At 31.7% G+C, this 20,507-nt stretch overlaps 2 protein-coding genes across 2 annotated transcripts in view; both read left to right on the top strand.

Moving 5' to 3' along the window:
• LOC123542344 (fibrillin-2-like) overlaps positions 1-7,499 on the top strand; it is a 34,053-nt gene extending 26,554 nt beyond the window's left edge. Inside the window, exons 22-29 of the mRNA XM_053531617.1 lie at positions 458-786; positions 1,047-1,181; positions 1,780-1,861; positions 2,076-2,137; positions 2,679-2,763; positions 3,385-3,531; positions 5,091-5,442; positions 6,217-7,499. Coding sequence (XP_053387592.1) covers positions 458-786; positions 1,047-1,181; positions 1,780-1,861; positions 2,076-2,137; positions 2,679-2,763; positions 3,385-3,531; positions 5,091-5,442; positions 6,217-6,309 — 1,285 coding nt within the window. The 3' untranslated portion in view covers positions 6,310-7,499. The remainder of the gene's footprint in view (positions 1-457; positions 787-1,046; positions 1,182-1,779; positions 1,862-2,075; positions 2,138-2,678; positions 2,764-3,384; positions 3,532-5,090; positions 5,443-6,216) is intronic.
• A 5,669-nt stretch (positions 7,500-13,168) lies between these two features.
• On the top strand, positions 13,169-20,321 carry LOC128551297 (uncharacterized). Its single transcript, XM_053532104.1, has 4 exons — positions 13,169-13,431; positions 18,253-18,454; positions 19,490-19,665; positions 20,239-20,321. Exons 1-4 carry the CDS (start codon positions 13,359-13,361, stop codon positions 20,319-20,321), a joined length of 534 nt encoding a protein of 177 aa, XP_053388079.1. The 5' UTR covers positions 13,169-13,358.
• Positions 20,322-20,507: the final 186 nt, after the last annotated feature.

The raw sequence follows: 20,507 nt of genomic DNA, 5'->3' as shown, positions 1-20,507 counted from the left end.
CATCTAAAATGTAAATTAAATGAAAAAGGAAATCTGTTCTGTTCCATTACTGAGGTTCAGTTAACCGGACAGACACTATATTTTTCTTGCCGATGCTAATTGTTTTCATGAAAAAGGTAGTTTTTAAAAGAAGTAAAACTAACAACTACCTTTAGTAGGTAATGTATATCTAACAGATAGGCAAAAGAACAACATAAATGAGCTATACTACCGTCAAATTACTAAAAAGGAATTTATAAAAAGATCCGTACATACCCGCCCTATTGCTCTGTTGCACTATTTTCTTATGACATGCCACCCTATTTTAGTTGTTAATAATACTATAAACAATTTGTATTGCCATTTTGATATTATGTCTTTAAATCTTTATTAACATACCCTAACAATGTTAGGGTAAATGTTACTATTTGATGTTAGCGTAGATACGCTTATAAGAGCTGCGATTCTTCTTTTTCAGACGAAAACGCGCACCTACTCGTGACATTTCTGCAGAATACATAATACATACTTCAGAAAAAAAGAATGAAACTGAACTGCAAGAAGTTGAGGAAGTATACAAAGAACAAAAATGTGGCAACGGAACAAATAACTGCCAGGCTGAAGACATAGGTGGAGTTAGCATGGTATTTAATTCGGTGCTTGTATTAAATGCCTCTGCAATATGCAATACATCAAGGAACCATTGCGATGAGAAAATATCTACGTGCTCCAGTGACGAAGGAAAGCTAAAATGTTTATGTAATAAAGGCTACGAGAAGAAGAACACAAACTCTTTACAATGTTTTGGTATGTCAGTTGAGTTACCTGTTTAAAATAATCCTATAATAGTATGACGTACCTAACCTGGGCAAAATGGTGACGTTAAACTGTTTTAAACTTTTATTAGAACATACTGGGTCGAACCGAACTATTTCTTTGCTTCGTTGTATGTTACTTTTCAAAATGATATTCTTATAGATTTTATTTGCATCTTACTGAACGTTATATATAAATGGTGTTCTTTCATAAGAACGTTAAATAGATTATATCTACTGCAATTTCAACAGATACGGATGAATGTCAAAGCACAGACGCATGTCCAAAAGGAGAGACTTGTAAGAATACTGTAGGTTCATGGGATTGCTCGTGTCAAAATGGACTGAAGGCAATCGAAACTGAGCCTGGCAAAAGAGTATGCATAGGTAAGTGTTATAATAGTAAATACATGCTCTTTTACAATATAAAATCTTTGAAAAGCCTCTGGACACAAAGCGCCGTGTTGTAACTACCTCATCAGGAATATGTATAAGCTATAAATATATCTTTTTTCCGCTTGGAAGTTTTATTTACAAAAAGAAAATGTCTTCAGTTCGGCCTTGCTCGAGATATTCTCAACAAAAAAAAATCGATAAACTTGTTGTTATTATAAATACCAGTGTAGGATAACTTTCATTCTGATTTCCATGTCTAGTTCACTTTGATTATATAGTCTCCTTTGCAGCATGAATGTATGTGCATGGTACAATTATTGAAGTTTCATAACAAACTTGTGAAAATGTGACCGTCGCAATTTTAAAATATGTCAGTTGTTTGGCATTTTCTGCGTTCGATCCCTTATTTTCAGGTATTTGTCATTATAATGAAAAGTAATAAATAATATCTCCCTTTATTGATCTGACTATGTGAGGTCATTATGTGTTCATATATATGCATTATATATACGAATCATTCGTATATAAATCAATATGTCAATGCATCATTTAAATGACATGAGCTGAATACGTTCTCCTTATTTTGTAGACCCGTGTACAAAACCGCATATGGAGTGCTTTATTTCATCAACATGTAAGCCTTTTGACAACGAAGATGGATATATCTGCGGGTAACTTTTTATATCAAATTCGATCTATAGAAAGTTAAATATTAGTTGTTAGTGTCCACCCTCCCCTAACCCCCATGGTAATTAAACTTTAGTTAGTCAATACGCATTCGTTATATAAATAAAATTCCCAAACTACCTTTAACCTTTTCCTCGATCATGCAGAATTTACAGTTTAGAACGAACTGTACATTTTACAAGTGTATATACATTACAGTTGCGAAAAGGGCCGCAAGGGAAAGTACTGTAAGGAAATTGACCACAACTTCAAAGAATCAAGTAAGTAAGCCAACTAAACATGCTAAATAAGCACGCAATTAAATTTTATGGCATTTTCAGATAAATGTAAAATATATCAAATAATTTGGCAAACTTTGCTATCAGAACTGCTAGAGATATCCGTTTGCCGTCTTTCACTAAAATATTGTATCTTAAAATATTTACTTTAAATGTATAAAATCCTTTTCAAATGTACTTAAATTACTAATTATATAAACAAAATTTGCATACAGAGCTACATTCATAATTAAATGTTGAGTGTTAAAAACATAGCCGATGCTTTTATTATGGTATACATTTGTACTGTATATATAATACATGTATATAGTATGTACTTTTTAAAACTTAATGCATAGTACAGTTAATGCACATAAATTTGTTAATAGTCAATATGAAGTAATTATTCATGTTTTTGGAAAATGAAATTTGGATCTAATATAAATGGAAAATTTCTTTTAAAATAAGATTCCAAACATTTGATACTTTTGATAACAGATGCTTTAGTTTCATTTTAACACGTTTACCATTATCTTTTATACAGAGCAGCAGACAACTTTAATTGCTGTAGGAAGCAGTCTGGGTGGATTGGTATTAATACTTACTGCTGTTATCCTTGCCGTCTGTCGGTAAGACTTGATTGAGCAAATAATTCAATGTTGTTAAGTCTTTAAACGTTTCCAAAACAGTCAGGTGTAAACAATTGATTCGTTTTATTTTTGCAATAAGTTTTACAGTAGTTTTATGAATTTATGTTATATTTGTTAAACCATTGTATATATTTTAAGATTGTTTTTATCAGAAAAATATAATGTTTTATTTTACAAGTTTATTTATGGAATTTTACTGTTGTTCGAAGTATATGTGCTGGTTGACCAGCAAAAAATGAAACATTTTACCTTGATGTTTATATAATTGGTCTAATTGGCCCAGTGGTTAAGGCGAGCCCCCCCCCCCCCCCCGGGGGAGCGTTCGTCCGGGACATGTTTGTCATTGAAGTCGCTCCGAAAAGGCTGGTTTTATTCACCTGGCGCCTGGCATAGTTGTAGGAGCTCGGGGTAATTGGTACATACAGTAAAGGTGTCTCACAACCCAAACTGGCTGACTCTTTCAATAGGGGTGACACTATAATAAACAAGACCTTATAATCGCAGCAAAAGCTTCACAAAACGAAGCGTGTGTATTATATCAATTTAATACATAAATCTACATGTGCAAGCAAATATATGTTAAGTAATTCTACTTAATAGATCGCGAGCAGGGAAGATAAAAGAAGCAGAAAGGATCTCCATGAGGCATATGGACACAAATGGTTTTAAAAGTTTTGACGATTCGTATCTTACTAACCAGTACATGAGAGATAGGGATGACGGAGGTGGATCTTTCTATAGTCATAGGTAGATTTAAATAGCGTTATACCCACAATGTATGTACACAAACCAAATAATAATAGTGATTATATCTCAAAACGACAATGGTTTTCAAAGACTGTACAAAGTAAATAAAGTCACTAATCATTTATAACATGTAAATATCACTTCTAGTTTAACCCAGTAACCAACGATATTGCATTTTTATGAATATCAGTTATCGTAAAGATTCGATTTCCACTATACAAGGTAAAATGCTTCCAGGAACGTTGAAGTAAAAGCAGCTGTTCAATAATTATACTATATTATTAATTTTACTTTTCTAAAATAGGTAAAAAGTAAAATACACATTTACAAACATAAAACAAAATGTATTAGTGGACAATCTGTTAAAATACAACTTTATTCATTAAAAATATATATCTTTTTGAATGGTTTTAACCTTACATTGACACAATTTAGGTCATATAGCGACTGCCCGGCTTTAATGTTGGAGGAAAACTCAAGATGCACCTCCGTGCATAATTTCATCACGGGAGGACATCTGGGTAGAACCAACAACCTTCCGTAAGCCACCTGGATGACTTCCTCACATGAAGAATTCAACGCCCCGAGTGCGGCTCGAACCCACATCGGTAAAGGGCAAGTGAACTTAACCACTCGGCAATCGGAAGCCACTTAAATCACAAAATATATATGTCAGATATCAGATGCTTTTTTGTCATTTACATGTACCTGTTTGAAACATAAATATTACTTATATCCAAAAATCCTGCATTATAGAATGATATGTTAAAAGCCGAGAGGAATGTCAAATATTACATTCTATATTCATGCTTTCTCCAGTCAGTTTGTGTGCGTGATACTCGTTCACATTTTAGTTTAACTATCGATAAATCTTATTTATACTTTATTGTAGAAGAATGTTACGTTGGTAGGTTATATTTTGTAGGTAGATTTCTTAGATTGTCAACTTGTTATATAAACCACGTGGCTAGTTGACTCAATAAAAATAAACATATTTATTTGTTTGACAATGATCAGATTAATAATATGTAGACTTCAATAGATAAAATAGAGTTTATATATAGATAGTTGTTCGTGTAAGAAATACATTATTGCATACATTGAATAAATAGATGTAAAAGTAGGGATTCGGTGCAACTTTATTGTGTGTCTACCACAGAAGTGAAAGCAAGACTTTGTGTTTATACAGACATGCGATATTTTTTCAGTCAAATGAGACTGGTTTACATTTTTATTTTATGATTAAACATGAATATACTTTATCTGACACGACTATTAACCCTTAGCCTGCTGGCGACAAGTGATTCTGCCTTTGCGTCCAGTGCAGACTAAGATCAGCCTGATCATGGTCTGCACTGTTCGAGATTCAGCCAGTATCTTTTTGGTAAGTACCCCATTTAACAGTTAATTTTACTGTCTAAATTGAAAGATGGACAAATCCATTATAGCAATTTAGCTTGGTAAGGGTTAATTAATCTTATAACTTCCAACGCCTGATACAAAGATCAAGTGTGTGTATTAGAAACAAATGAAGTTACTTCAATTTTGTATCATTTCAGGCTATCAAACTTATCTTTGCCATATGAACAACAAAATTATGAAAACCGCAACGGTCACCTTCCTAAACCTCATAGACTACCGAGGCCTAGCTTTCACGGCTCTATGCCAAACCTGGCGAATGGTGATGCACATGTTAATCGCTTTGACAACCGACGATATTCGGTTGAAGAGCCAAGAAGGGTTTCAAGTTACAACCGAGATTTGGACTCAAATTACGATATGGACTGGAGAGCTCCGAGGAACAATATGAATGGTCGAAGATCTCCGTCCCCCGATTACAGAAGGTCAATGTCACCGAGGCCGGATTATCATCGAAGAGAAAAACTGAATAGATCTAAGGACAGCGGAGTGGTAAGAACATAACTTACTTCTTAATATGTAAATGGTTACCCCAAATGCTGATACTTATCTTACATAATCTGGGTGACATGCTTTTATCTGAGATTTACATTTCAAATGGAATATATAGAAAGATTATTGGGTTACTGACTTTCTGAACTTAACATATCCGGCAAGGTGAAGAAAAGTTTATCCTCCTCGAGTCCCAGCCTAGGGTGGGAGTAAACTTTTCGGAGACGAACCGGATAAACCTCAAGTGGCCGTTTAAATCTGAAGTTGACACGGCAGGCAGATATCGACCTGAAAAGCATCATTTAAAAGAAAACGCTGCGGTTAAATATATACGAATATATTGTAATGTCGTTTTCAACTCGTAATCAGAAAATAAATATTGCCAAGGGTGCTTAATGTAAAGAAAAGGTTGCGAAAAATATGGTCATTTTTATCGTAGCTAAATATTAATTTCACATAATCTTGATAATTACCAATATAAGATTTTATGGTATACAAAACTCAAGCAATAAATGAAATTTATATACTTTTATATGTTTTATTTTCAAAACATACAGTATGACATTTTTATTCTTTGGCTCATAGGACTTCAAAACATATAAATGCCCCAAATGGTTTCTGTCCTGTTCTGTATGTCTTTTCTATATATTTACAAAACTTTATGCATGGAACTCGTCAGAACTATGTTTAATCTGCGAGAATTATTATATCAATGGACATGACATTTCATTATCAAGGCGAAAACAGGAAACGCGTTTATTTATTTGTTTATAGGGTAATGGTTATAGTAGTGGTAGTAACGAATACCGACGCCCGGAGAAGAGGAGAGAATACTACTATGCTAACAGACGGAGTACAAATTTCTAGAGACAAACATTTAGATATTGTGCTTTCAAATGACAGTAGATGACAATTGATGTATTTCATAACATGCGCAAGGAAACAGTTTTGTACGATAAAAACGAAAAACTAAATACATGATGATGCTGCATTAGAGATTTATGCAGGATGTAGAAGTGACAAATGCAATGCATCTACAGAAAATTTCCTGAAATTAAAAACTTTAAAATGTCTTGCAAGTGACAAATAAACTTCTTTTAGTCTAATAGTGTAAAGACATCATTTTTGCAATGGATCAGTATAAACATTGTGCAAAATATTTTGTAATTAATGTTTCTATGAGCTATTGGTTTATAAAACGTAGCAATATAAATTGTTTATAAACCAATGTATGGTGTTGCAACAAAAACACGTTGTATGAGTTTTAATTTTAGCTTGGTATGTTCTGATATGATTAGTATGTAATGTCATAATTCTTCAGACCATTTTACATTCAAAATTAGCCGTGGTATGGCACACATTAGATAGTATTTAATATTTGCATATCTCACAATGTACTTTGCAAGCTACATTTTTGTAGATATAACGTTTTCTATATGAACACGTGTTGCAAAATAAAATGGTTTCAGAACAATTAATTTATCATGATGTACTGCATTTAATGCAATCAATACACTGTGTTTGAATGTAGATAGTTTTTAGATGTTAATTGCTTGTATTTGTGGACATTTTATCAGGTTACATGGTAAAACATAAAAAAGTTTAAATGTCTGCCTATAAAAGCACCTTTTCTTATTTGAACAATTTCTTTGAAATTCTTCTTTCAGTAGCAAAAGTAGTTATTTTTTGTGTTATTTTATTTTATAGAATTATATGTTTAATATCCATTTTGTTGATGCATTTGCGTCTTTTTATAGAAATATATTATGGGCATTTGTGCTTAAAAATATATCCCCTCTACACACACACACACACACACACACACATTAATATAAATATTTTTGTCATGTTCATTAAAAAGTGTTTCATTAAGTTAATTGTGAATGTTTGTGTTATCTTAGTATCGTGTGTTTCTACGTATAAGCCTAAGATAATTATAGTAGCATGGTCTTATCAAGGTACGGTTCCGTCTGCAAACACAAAACCAAAGAGATATGTCAGTCACAAGTTGTGTACATAGAGAGAGTTACAGTAATAAATACGGCACAAACACACAATGTTTTTGCTTTTACTTTTAATGAAATAGATAAAATGCGGAAGCGTTGCTTAATGAAATAGTTATAACAATCGGGATCATTATTAGTGATAGTAATTAACGGTACACGGTATAGCGAATGTCTCTATTAAAGAAAAATTACACCATTATTTTAAGGCCTATTACATTATTGTATTGTGCAATTTAGTTGACCTGTCAAAACTTGTTCCCGGATTTCATTATATTATGTCAACGCTGATATAAGATAAACACGAAAGCCAGAAACATGTTTTGACAAGTCAGCTAAATAGTACAATATACATAGCCTATTACATTATTGTATGTATAGCCTATTATTTTATTATATGTATGGACTATTCCATTATTGTATGTATGACTGATTACGTTATTACACTATTTTAGCTGATTGTCCTTCTTCCATGGATCTTATGTTTGTAAATAAGTGATTTATTGATTAATCACGGCTTCTGCGGATCGTTGACGAAATGTTTCATCAGGAGTGTGACGTACTAATTTCGCTAAATCTAGTATATATGTCGCTATTACCTATTTCAAAATATATATGTAAAACTGTTTTAATTAAATTGAATTGTGACAATAGACAGTTCCTGTGGGTTGTGTTTGATGTTACCGAAATTATTCGAATTATATTGTTATGTTATATTATATTACAGTTATGTTATTGCCCTAACTCGGAACGTTTAGCTTTTAGGCCATAATTGATAGATTTTCGTTGTGTTTAATTTACGGGCATTTGTATAATAATTTATGAACATCAGACATCTTTATATTGATTAAGCAATGCTCATGCATTTTTGTACTGATTAATCAACGACCAGTCACCAGGCATTTGTTTACTGATTAATCAATGATTAGATTTTTATACTGATAAATTAACGATCAGCCATTTATATACTGATAAATCAATGCATACATTTAGATGGATTTATGCCATAAAATTGATAGATTTTGTTGTGATTAATTTACGAGCAGGCATATGTACAATAATTAATCAAATATCAGACATATTTATATTGATAAAGCAATGATCATGCATTTTATACTGATTAATCAACAATCAGCCATTTATATAGTGATAAATCAATGTATACATTTAGATGTATTCCCAATGCTGCTCTATATTTGCATTGTAATTCAAAAAGATTCGTACCATAGAAATTAAATAAGAGTTTTGCATGACTTGGTTGTATAGCGTATAAACGATTTATCTTCTTTGATTTATATATGCTTAGAAATATTTGAAATTGTAGACAAAACTTGCTTCATTATTGCAAGGTAAAGATTCTGAAGCAGCATTCAATCCATCTTAATATGTATTGTACATGACATGTATCATACGTATTGTATACAATGTATACATATAATGATATATTTCATCTAGTTCATTATCAAATTGATAATTGCATAATATTACACGCAAATGCTGTTCTAAACAGACTTATTATAGTTTAGTTATCCATTCAACTGGTATAAAGGGTAATTTTGAAGTCATTTCCGCATTAGAAACACTGTAATTTTATCATGCCTGCCATATTACAACTGCCTTCCTAACAACCTATACTATCATGTTAGTCAAATTCAATGAAAAGTTCAACTTGTTTTGATCAAATGTAAAGAAATGGCCAAACTCGTGAATATTTCATCGTTATAAATATTGTGTCAATTATTTCATGATAACAAAGCGAACTATTTTGATAATGCTTTATTTTACATCTAAATAAATAGTTCAAGAATATTAGAAAAAAGATAAAGAAATCGTGCTGCAGTTAATTAAATATTATCAAACTACCCATGCTTTTGAAGAGCGTTAACTTTGTAGAAAGAATTTGAACACTGATTTGCTCTTTGGCAATATCATTATCATTTTTGGTACATTGAAAATTAAACTATGTTTAAATGTAATCATTTTTTTCTAAAGCTGCTGGTCAGTTGTCCATTTGATGCATTTAGTTTCCATGAAGTATGACCATTTCACACTATGGATCATAGATTGTAGATATTAAAATTAAATTTCAAACATGAGATATTATGATACAGTGATATTGTTGATTTGGTTTTTACAGGGTACATGTTATATAGCGCTAAACAGGAACAAACATTTTGGCGTCACATCTCATTTACATAGAATTCTAACACGTTCCGATTTATTTCTCTATTAAACAAAAGACTGAAACGGTATGTTATTATGCATCACACGCTTAGTTTGTACGTCCCAGTTATTACGTCATCGCGTCAAACGTCATAGCAGCGCACAGTAAAAAGAAATCCACACAAAAAGGCAAATGTTTGATGAATATCTCCAAAAATGTAGAAAATACACCTTGATAACGTGTTAAAATTGTGATAAAGTATCTACAACAGTGCTTTGCTTTATATTAAAATCGTTGTTTGTCGTTCAGATTAATTATCATATCACTTGGGCTACGCCCTGTTGATATAATTCTGTTGCATCGGAAATTTAAACAATTGTTTTGTTCAACGACAATCACTGTTTTAGATATATATGTTCTTAACTAAACCTATAAATTCAAAATATTTATAGCACTGGTGCCATTTTGTTTATATGCAAAACAGCATGTTCATTGTCTAATTTGAAAAAGACCAGGATATGTTTATATGTACACTATACTAAATGATACTGTGTGACTAGATTTCAAAGGGTATTAAGTTTTATTTAATTCTAAATCTATACATAACAGAATCAGTTATGAAATAGTGTTTATGCATGTATAGCTCTTATACATTTTGTCTAAATTAATATTTAATTTTGAAAATAACATATATGTATATTCGCGATTCTTTAGCCAACTCAAAATTATTTAAATATTTACGTGATTTGTTTGATTTTTGCTTTCAAAAATTAATTACGTTTGATATGTATCTTTTTAGTCAATAAACATTTATGGCATATAATACGACAGTTCTTATCCCTTTTCAAAGAACATTTGTTTTTGCATAAAATATGGTATGTTTCTCTTTCAAAATCTTTTAAGTTGCATAACTATTTTAGGAGGTCACACTATGTAATGATACGCAAACATATTCAATTAATTACTCTTACTGAGGTACATTTGGTTGCTAGTTTATTGAATAGAGAAAGAACCATATGTTGGAATAGAGGTACTTTCAGAATAATTTAGTACATGTTTATGTCAAAAGCGTTTCTTTATAAATTGTACTGTATGTTTATGTTGATCTGAGTTATTACCGATATGGTGATAAACATGACTTGTACATGTATTTCAAAAAGCTTACCTAATAGATGTTTTTAAAAATATATATTTCATTTTGGAAATGAAATTTAAAATCATATTGAACGCTACAAAACTTAGTACTAAATTGTTCTTCTTTGTTTGTTGACAATAAATTGTCTTTACATCTTGGTAGTGTAACAACTGAATGCGTAGTGTTTGGTACCAAACGCAAAATAAAGCAGTATGAAAATTTCAAAATTGTTTTCAATGGACATAACATTAGTAACAATACACGGTTGTCTTGATACTTCTTTCCTCGGTGAAACCATGGTGAATGATACTGTAACTAAGGTTAACTTACGACTTAACTTTCTATAAAGACGAACTAACATCATGGCTGGTGGTAGGTGCAGATGGAAATATCCAGCTCTCGGGTAACTGTTTAAACGGCAACTCGGTAACTACCGCCATAAACAGTTACTCTCGAGATAGATACTGCACCTACCACCAGTGAAAGAATGTTATAAGTTTATATCTAGAGTTAACACAAGTGTTGTCGTATTATACTATCTGGGGATTGTCGATGCATATCTGCAGATGATATGAAATGAAACAAGTATGCGGTAACCCTTTTTTTATGATAAAACGTGCAAATAGTCAGGTTACATTAATCGTATGTCGATAAGCTCACACCTGTTTTGATTATGCGTTTTGAGCTATTTAACGTTTACGTTTACCAATGTAACGCGTATGTATAACAAGTGAGTTCACAGCTCGTGATTTCCTGTTTAAACACAAAGTCATGTTGTAAACAAAAATGGCATGTTTGATTGTAGGCTAAATTTTAAGGTACAGTTATATTATGCCAAAATTAAACCCTCGCGAACATTGCAGCTTTTATATTATCACCATTTGACTTCTGATTTCCAAATTCTTATTAATCCACAGACTCATTAGAAAAGTAATAGTATTATCTGTAAAAGCTGTAAAATTACATAAGCCGAACGTGATTTTCACAAAATAATTACATTTCTGTTATCGATAATATAACACTTGAAACTAGATAAATTGAAATAGCAGTGATTAGGAGGCCAATTTAACACAGCGAAATGTATAATGGAAGATAAATCTAGTCTTATGATTTCTTTAAGTGCTTTATCATATTTGACAACGCCTCTGTTGTTATTTAGTTATTTCAGATAAGTAGCCGTTTATCATTTTACGCCGTAGGCTACGGTTTTTGCTTGATTGTATTTTTTTAATATTAGACATTTCGTCCCAGTGTCCAATATAATGAATTAATATTTTTCTACTTCGTTTTATAGTTTTGTGTGTTCCATTATAAATTATTTAAAGCCAAACATTTCTTTCATTTTAATATGACCACAATGAAACATTAACAAAAATTAGCTGCATATATCAAATACTTTCACAACAGTTTTAGTTTCCTAAAAAAAATCGTTCTTTTATGCTTGCATTTTGATCAGACATATATTACAATTATTTTATTACAGCACTTGGACGATGTTCGTCAGAAAACCATTAAACGTTCACTGTACAAGCATGTTGAAGTAATACACTCACCGTTAGTCATCTGTAAACTGCAGTATATATATATTTAATAATTTAAAGGAAAATTAACTGTTCTTAAAATTATAATTACATGACTGGTAAAGCAACAAATTCGCAGCTTTGATTTAAGAATGATCTAAATTTGACATTCAAAAATGGCAAAATAAGTAAACACCTATATCATGTATTTGAGAAAACCAATGCAGAATGTGGATTTTTATTAATTTAAAATTACTCCTTTTTTTGAAAAAAAAAATGTTTATGAAGTAGAGATACTGAGTAAATCAAGGTGTGAGATATTGAGATTTCAAGACGAGTTATGTGAACTTCTGCATATGCTCTGATAAGCGTTTTCTGAAAATATTTAAAACTAAATATTTTGTACTTACAATATGTTTCGTTAATTTTTAATGTGACTTCTTTGTTTTTAATGCACTTTTTAGAATGTTGACAATTTGCCGTAAATGTTCTTAGGCTTTAAATGCTAATTTATGGAAAAAATTGCAATACACCACAATCATTCCCCTGACGTTATTCGCAAGAGATGTGATTGGGTCTAAAATTTATATTTACCAAATGTTTATGTTCCAAACACGCTGTCCTCAACGCCCTTCTTTTGTGACTTCATTATTGTTACAGTGACTTTCAAAACTACGTAATGTTTATCAACAGTAATGAGTCAATTCCTAAAGAACGATCCTATTTACACGACATTTTTAAAGAGGCCAATGAAATGAGTAATAGATATATATGTGTCCTAATCAGGCTACACATCGATCTCTGTATTTATCTCTCTGATAGAGATATACTTGTTCAACGAAAAGAACCGAATATCTTCAAATGGTTTTGTTATCTCTTGCAATACCGTGAACGTGTACAATAACTCAGTCTATTGCTGATAACTAAAGGCAATTTATCTGTCTGCTCGTTTTAATTTGTAGTTTGAGCAAATGAATTTAAGATCATTCAATAAATCTTGTAACGGATTATTACTAAGTTCCTTCCAACACAGTGTTTGACTGACAATAGACATTATTCTGCCAGCCAATGCATGGGTTCTGAAAACCTTGAAAATGGTGATGGCCAGGGAAATATTGACTGGATTTATTCTGATGTTTGGAATCCAAGCAACGATTGGGAGTTACGGTAAGTTGAATAAATCAACTTTTTTTATATATTTTCTTTCTTTCGTAACCAGCTACAATTAGCTTCATCGCTGATTTCTAGAAGTATCTCATCCTTGCATATATGTAAACTTTAGATATCCGGTAAATGTTGAAGTAACTACCTTGTTTTGTATTTTAAAATTAAGACGTTGAGATATATCTGTCTGTGGTAGAATCACACTGATGATATCAAATTAATTCATAATTCCAGACTATAAGAAAAGAGTTCAGACATACAGAATATCCAATGCCTTTTCATTTCTAAGGGACCATATAAAGAAATGCCGTAATTTTAACCCTTAGCCTGCTAAATTATCAAAATGGACTGGTCCAACATTCAGTTTGAGCAATAACATTTGAAGGGGTATTCACTGAAAATTTACTGACTAAATAACGAACAGTGCAGACCCTGATCAGACTGCACGGATGTCGCAAAGGCAGAATAACTTGCCGCCAGCAGGGTAATGGTTAAAATTATAGTAGCATTCATAAATTCCACGGTAAGGAAAGATAAAACATTTCCAAATTTAGTTTCAATATGATCTATGAAACAAAATACGTATTTAGTAAGTCTGTAAAGAATAATATATGTCTCGAAATTTTCAACGTTTTATTGACGTTAATTATTAAATGAAAAAAAAACATGAACACATGTTTAACTAAGTTTGAGTGCTTATAACACTTCAGTGAGAAGGTGTATAAATTTCAAGTTCAAGCTATTTTCTAGAGTTTTTGATAATAGTTAATTTGGACGTAACTGTAGCTTGCTATGAAGTCATTAACACTAAAAAAGTATTTCCATACCACGATAAGGTTATGCGAGCTTTACCAGCACCGGTGGATAAGATATCTAAGTCCTAAAGTTGCTCGATATTTACGCTGCATAACTCGTGCATAGCTATTAACCTATAAATATAATTTGCATATTCTTGCATGAAATGAATTGCGGGTACCTATCATAACATTTTATTAATATAAGCATACATGTCCACATTACCAGTTAACCTTATGAAAACTTTACAATCAGGGTTAGTATGTAGTGAACAAGACGTCTGAATCTGACGTCATAGGGATTCAAGGTCTGAATCTGACGTCATAGGGATTCAAGGTCTGAATCTGACGTCATAGGGATTCAAGGTCTGAATCTGACGTCATAGGGATTCAAGTCCCAGAAGAGGAGTATCGCCTTATTCAAAAACGGTGTTCAGCCGAGCAAACAATGTAACAAAAGCGACATAACACAGTGTCAGTGAAGTGCACTTAAGATTTGGACATTTCTATTTCAACATTACGGTGTATACGTTTAGACTTCTGAAGTTACAGCTTCATGGATACGATAAATAATATACAATTTTAAAGGAGGAAGTAATGAATAATATATCAGTAACAACCAGTAGTTTATTAGATTTATGTTTTTATCAGAATTGATATATTTGAATCAAACTCATATGTTTGTGTACGAGATAAAAATTGATATACTGATGTCGGTAAGTCTATTGGTGATTATTTTGATAACGTCGATGTCATTACTGAATTGGTTATTTCAAAATTACACATACTCCTTTATGAGATTCATTCAGTTTTGTTTGTCTGTAAATTTACTGCTTTAGCAACTGAAATACAAGAGAATATCACATGCATCCGTTCCACGCAATCAGTAACAATGGAGGTTGGGCTTTTTTTCTCGCCGTGACGACAGTCGCCACAGTTTTTGCGATACCATCATCATCGGTATCTCCGTCCGTGTTATGTGTAGACACTTTAACAAAGATTCGCAGCAAGCCCATAATTCGGTTATAACTTATAACAACTGAATGAAATTTAATTCATGCCTTTCCCGTAGTAATATTAAATTCCATAACTTTTATTGTGGTTAAAGTATGTCTCTTTTTGTATTTTTCAATTTTTCAGCAATATTCCGTTTGCGATTTTCAACAAGGTGGTATCTTAGTTAACTAAATACAACTAAAAAAAAAATACATACCTCTTTGTCATGGTAATACCAGCTGATTTATTATTCTAGGACTACCACTTTTCTAAAAATTCAGCAAGCATTGCAAGTGTTACCTTTATGAATCAAACGAAAACAATTGTTTACACTCTGCAATTATAAACAGTAGTTCAATGTTAATGAAATATAGAGTAGTTATTTGTCACAAGGAAATCTCGCGACATTATGAAATTTAAAAATTTACATGCAGTATGAATTTAAATATTGCATTTTTTCTGGGCAAGCTGATGGACTGTAACGATTCTCGATTGAGGCATTGCCTTATTTCATATTACATTTCCTTATCAAAGTTATAATGAACAGCTATGTGAATGCGTACACTTTTAATATATAGGCTTGAATTAAAGTTCGTCTACTTTAAAAGTATCCTCGTTAGATAACCAGTACGAGCATATCAAGGTGAACTGACATTGAAATGGTCCAATTTCGTCTGAGCTAAGATATTCTTATCGATCCTTTGGCTTCTTTTTTATTTCCCTAAAATCAAAATTTCGAATATTGCTGTAACTCGTGGCCATATCTATTAGTACATGTTATTTTTCTTGTTCAATGATTCTGTATAATGATAAAATATTATTTACTTGGTTTTCATTTAACTGAGTTTTCAAGTAGTGTTTGAGAAAAAAAAAAGGTTATTTGTATTTTGCTATCTATCGTACCACAACTGACCTCATATTTCCAACCCAGTTTTGCTTGGTTCACGTTAAAACTTGATAAAATTTTGAAAGCAAGTTTAATGCCAGATTATTGAATGGCTTGCAAGTCTATAGTAAATCTAACCCCAAGTTCCATCGAACTTCGATCAAAATGGATATACGTGTACTTTTGACGGACAAACCATATACAAGAATTGAAATTTATAGATGGCTATCGTCAAATCCACAGTAGTTTTCAGTGTCATTTTTTGATCAGGTATAAATATAATTTCATTATAGGATTAGCGGTCTTACTGTCTACATCCATGCATAATTTGACCAAATTAGACAAAATTTCATTTGTAAGTCACATTTAAAGTTTCATTCACACCGTTTAAAAAAGGTAAATTGCCTTTAAATTTGTATTTTTTCAATTTTTTGTCTGTCTCGATTTGAATTGAGCAGGAGGTTTGTTTTTTAATGAAGTTCTTCCTTAATAGATACTATACGTATTCATAGATACATTATTTGTAATTGAAAAGGATGATATAATTTATCTGCTAATAATAGAATCCCCAATCATTCCTTATTGTAGTAAAATTACCATTGTCGTATAGGTCATTTTGAGTCGGACTTTATGTTAATAGAATGTGATTGACAACATGATTTTGATATTATGTCAGCCCGACAAATAAACTATGAACTGTAATTTATTCCGCGCGTTAAATCCACAAAAAGCTAAAGAAAACTCTTTGGCAAAGCACGTATACGCAACAATAAAAGAACAATTTAGTCTAATTAAGTTTTGTCTGTAAATACTAGTAAGCACCGAAATTAGACAGAGCGTAGACATTTTAAGTTGTCTTAAATTATTGAATATTCTAGAAAGTTAAAAAAAATAAGTCAAATAAAAAGTAAATCATTCATCAGCTGTTCCTTAAAAGGGGTCTGCCCGCACTCATTACGTTGAGTGACCAATTTTGTTATTTACCATATTTGTAATGTATAAGGCGGAACGTTACATACATGTACTATAACATTAGTAAAATTCAGAAGTCATATGAAACCAGATTGTTTAGGGGAAAACTGCTATAGCCAAAATATTCGTTTTTCTCTACTTTTTTTATCGATATTTAAAACAACTATCAGTGAACAAAAAAGATTTTTTTGTTTTGCGGCCACCAGCCATAAAAATATTTGTCACGAATAAGACGCATTGCACACCTAGCCACCGGCGATATCAGACTTATCTCCTCGACAATACATCGGAATGCTTTTCATTAAGTAATGTCAAGGTCACTGTTTGTTCAGGGTCATTTGTTATCTCAATGGTTGTGTTAGCGATTTCTAATTATAAACCTTCAGATATGATACTAAACTTGTTATCCACTTTATAAAAAGCAGTACGCCGAACATTTCTTTTGGCTCCTTTTGAAACTCTAAATTTTTACGAATTAATTTATAAAACAATGTATTTGTGTAAATGTGAAAAAACTACAATTAACTGTTAGTCGTTATTTTGGATCCTTTTAATAATGTGGTTCATTAATTTTAAGATAAAGAGAATATTAGTCTAAGTCAGTTTACTTTGTACTGTACTAACTCTAACCCTCCCTCTTTTGGAAGGAAGGGCGGGATGGGTGGAGGTTTGGAGATTTTATGAAATATTTAATCATTTGCTTTAAATAATTTAATTGCTTTCAATTATGAAATTTTGGCTTAGCCGTATGGGTATGCTATGAAACATTTATACAAGTACATGTTATCTATTGCCTTATCTGACTGATCAGTTTGTCTTGATGACACAACGCTTTCTGAGAGTTGAAACGGTCTGACTGTCGGATTCTAAGTGTTTTCGAGTGTTTAATGTTATCTAACTCCGAAAATGCAATACATTTCTATTCTCATTCATCACATGTTCGACATGGTACCCGAGTTCTACCGGGAAACCATGGTAAACATCTGGTATGCGAAAATGTAAATTGCCTACTTTCCGATATGAAGTGTATATTCGTGATATAGTTACTTGAAGATCTGAGCTAGGTATGTATTGTAAAAGAAGTATAAGTTTTCATTTTGCAAGTTTGAAAGACTGAATAGCCTACAAAATTTGTAAAGCATATTAAGAAACAATGCTGTTGTCTTTGCATTTCAGCTTCTGAAAACGGTTCGCATGTTTGTCGACGAATTACAACTGACCTAGACATAAAGAATCTCATTCTAAAATACCAACATACAGCGACACCTTGTGCTTGTTTCGAACAGAAGATGGCACTTGATTACAGTTTTCAGAAGATTGGCAATTGCTACAAACAATGGTTTTCTGAAAATGGATTGAAACAAATGTGTTGTTACGAGTAAAATATATACTATTAGTTATTGTATTCAATTAAATTTATTTTACAAAATTTCTGTGCGTAAATGTAAATATTCAACTTTAAGTTCTACTTACTGATTTGCAATTATTGCAGATGTTGCACATAATGCAAGCGTCGTTTAAGCGACTGTCCAATTTCCTGGGTCGTCCGAAATTCTGGGTCACCAACCAGTATATTATGCAGGTTAACGAACTGAATTGATTACCTATCACATTAATAAGATGCAATTCCTTTGTAAACGGAAATATTTCTGTTTAAATTAAACAAATAAGCACACTAGATTATATACAAAATGTACTAAACTAAGGATAAATTTGTTGTTTAACTGGTCATTGGACAAATACCTAAAACACATCTGAAACAAATAATAAAACAATTTGTTTGGTGTATATTACAAAAGTATCTTTTTCACACTGAATTTATTAAATGAGTTGAATGAAAATGAAATTCAAGATTTGGCGGAGCATGCAATCTTTTTTACTCTTTACTTTTTAACTTCTTTTCATAGTTATTCAATGTGATATAACACTAGTTTTCATGACTAAGACACCAACAGTCATCAGTACACAGACTTTTGTTTATGTGACCCAATTTCATGTAAAAAGGGTATTCCCTTTAGTCAGGCTAAGCGTTTATGCATATTACTTAGCATATTTCCATTTTTTACAAAGAAATGGTCAAACACAGCGAATACTTTCAAACAGGTAACTACGCTACATGTGTTATAAATGAGTCATTATGGAAAGCCTCCTCTCTAACAATGCAAGATGCTCTTGAAGTGTGATATAACAAAAATACGCATATTTGCAATAATTACGTCATTCCTTTTGTATGAACCTACAACCAATTTTGAAATTTAGTGGTAAAATCATAAAGCAATACTGTAACAGTAATTTTCTGAAGTATTCTGAACATGAATTAAGCAATTATTATATAAGAAGTGTTTGTAATACATACATATTTAAAAGCCTTAGGTATGTTACATGTTACTTTAATGTATGATATTTATTTCAGTCAATACGGCAGTCTTCTATTTGGACCAAATAATGGAGGTTACCTAATACCTGACATTTTAGAGCCTGATATTGAGGATATCCACAATGCTTGCTGCAAGGATTCCGACCTATGTGAAATGTTTTACAAAATCTTTCCTTCAAACAATTGTACTGGCAGCCGTGATGTTGTACATGGTGAATACATTTATTCTTGTTATTGTACCTGTTGTACATGTTGTAATAACTGTTTGTTAAAAGTAATAACTGTTTTAGAATTACCTGAAAGGTAGATGACCGTCTCCAAGTTTCAATTCCGAAAGTATCCTTTGTTTGGGTTTTGGGTTGTTATGATTTCAATGATTTCCGAAAGAGTGCTATAAAGTGTAATATCATACCGTCATGTGCAGTATTTGGCAGGTCGGTATTGACAATTGACGCGGTATGTGATTTTTACAGCGTTAGTATGTTTTATTGTGGGGTAGCATGGTTTTTATGGTATACCTTGGGGGTAAAGTATTACATGTAGAAAAGCATTTTCTCTCTGGTCTGGTGGCAGCCGTTAAATCAATCATAGTAGATGTTGTGTTTGACTACTTAGTCTATCGAATTAAAGAATATGAGATTAGATATTGTTCTAAGTGAAACGTAAGTTTATTCTAAAGTGACTATAACATGAAATTGTAAATAAACGTGTGCTTTTACAATAGCTTTGTAACACAATGATCTTTATCTGACATATCATCATTACGAAAACATATTATTGACCAGATTCTTCTACAGAAAAACCGTATGGTACATTTGTATACAACAAAGCCAAAACCACTCGGGACTCAATTCGTACAAGGGTTTGAATGCATTCTTAAAGATTATTGCTATCATGATGAAATGGAAATCAAATTTGAGAGGTTAAACATAACATTTTATACTGAGCTTTTTTGTGGCGACTTTGTGTAAACTTTATGTAAACCATTTTCTAACTTGCATTACCGTGTCTGCAGTGCAGTAGGAATGGAAATCACATACAAACTTGTACTTTT

Source organism: Mercenaria mercenaria, chromosome 19 (assembly GCF_021730395.1).
Source record: "Mercenaria mercenaria strain notata chromosome 19, MADL_Memer_1, whole genome shotgun sequence".
Taxonomy (NCBI): domain Eukaryota; kingdom Metazoa; phylum Mollusca; class Bivalvia; order Venerida; family Veneridae; genus Mercenaria; species Mercenaria mercenaria.
Note: the sequence above shows the minus strand (reverse complement) of the source record. Positions and strands in the feature narration are given on the sequence as shown.

Excerpts from the sequence above, each read along its gene's own strand:
- LOC128551297 (XM_053532104.1), top strand. The coding sequence starts at position 13,359 with ATGGTGATGGCCAGGGAAATATTGACTGGATTTATTCTGATGTTTGGA. Across the intron at positions 13,432-18,252 it reads AGCAACGATTGGGAGTTACG|CTTCTGAAAACGGTTCGCAT; the intron begins GTAAGTTGAATA and ends TTTGCATTTCAG. Across the intron at positions 18,455-19,489 it reads AAACAAATGTGTTGTTACGA|TCAATACGGCAGTCTTCTAT; the intron begins GTAAAATATATA and ends TATTTATTTCAG.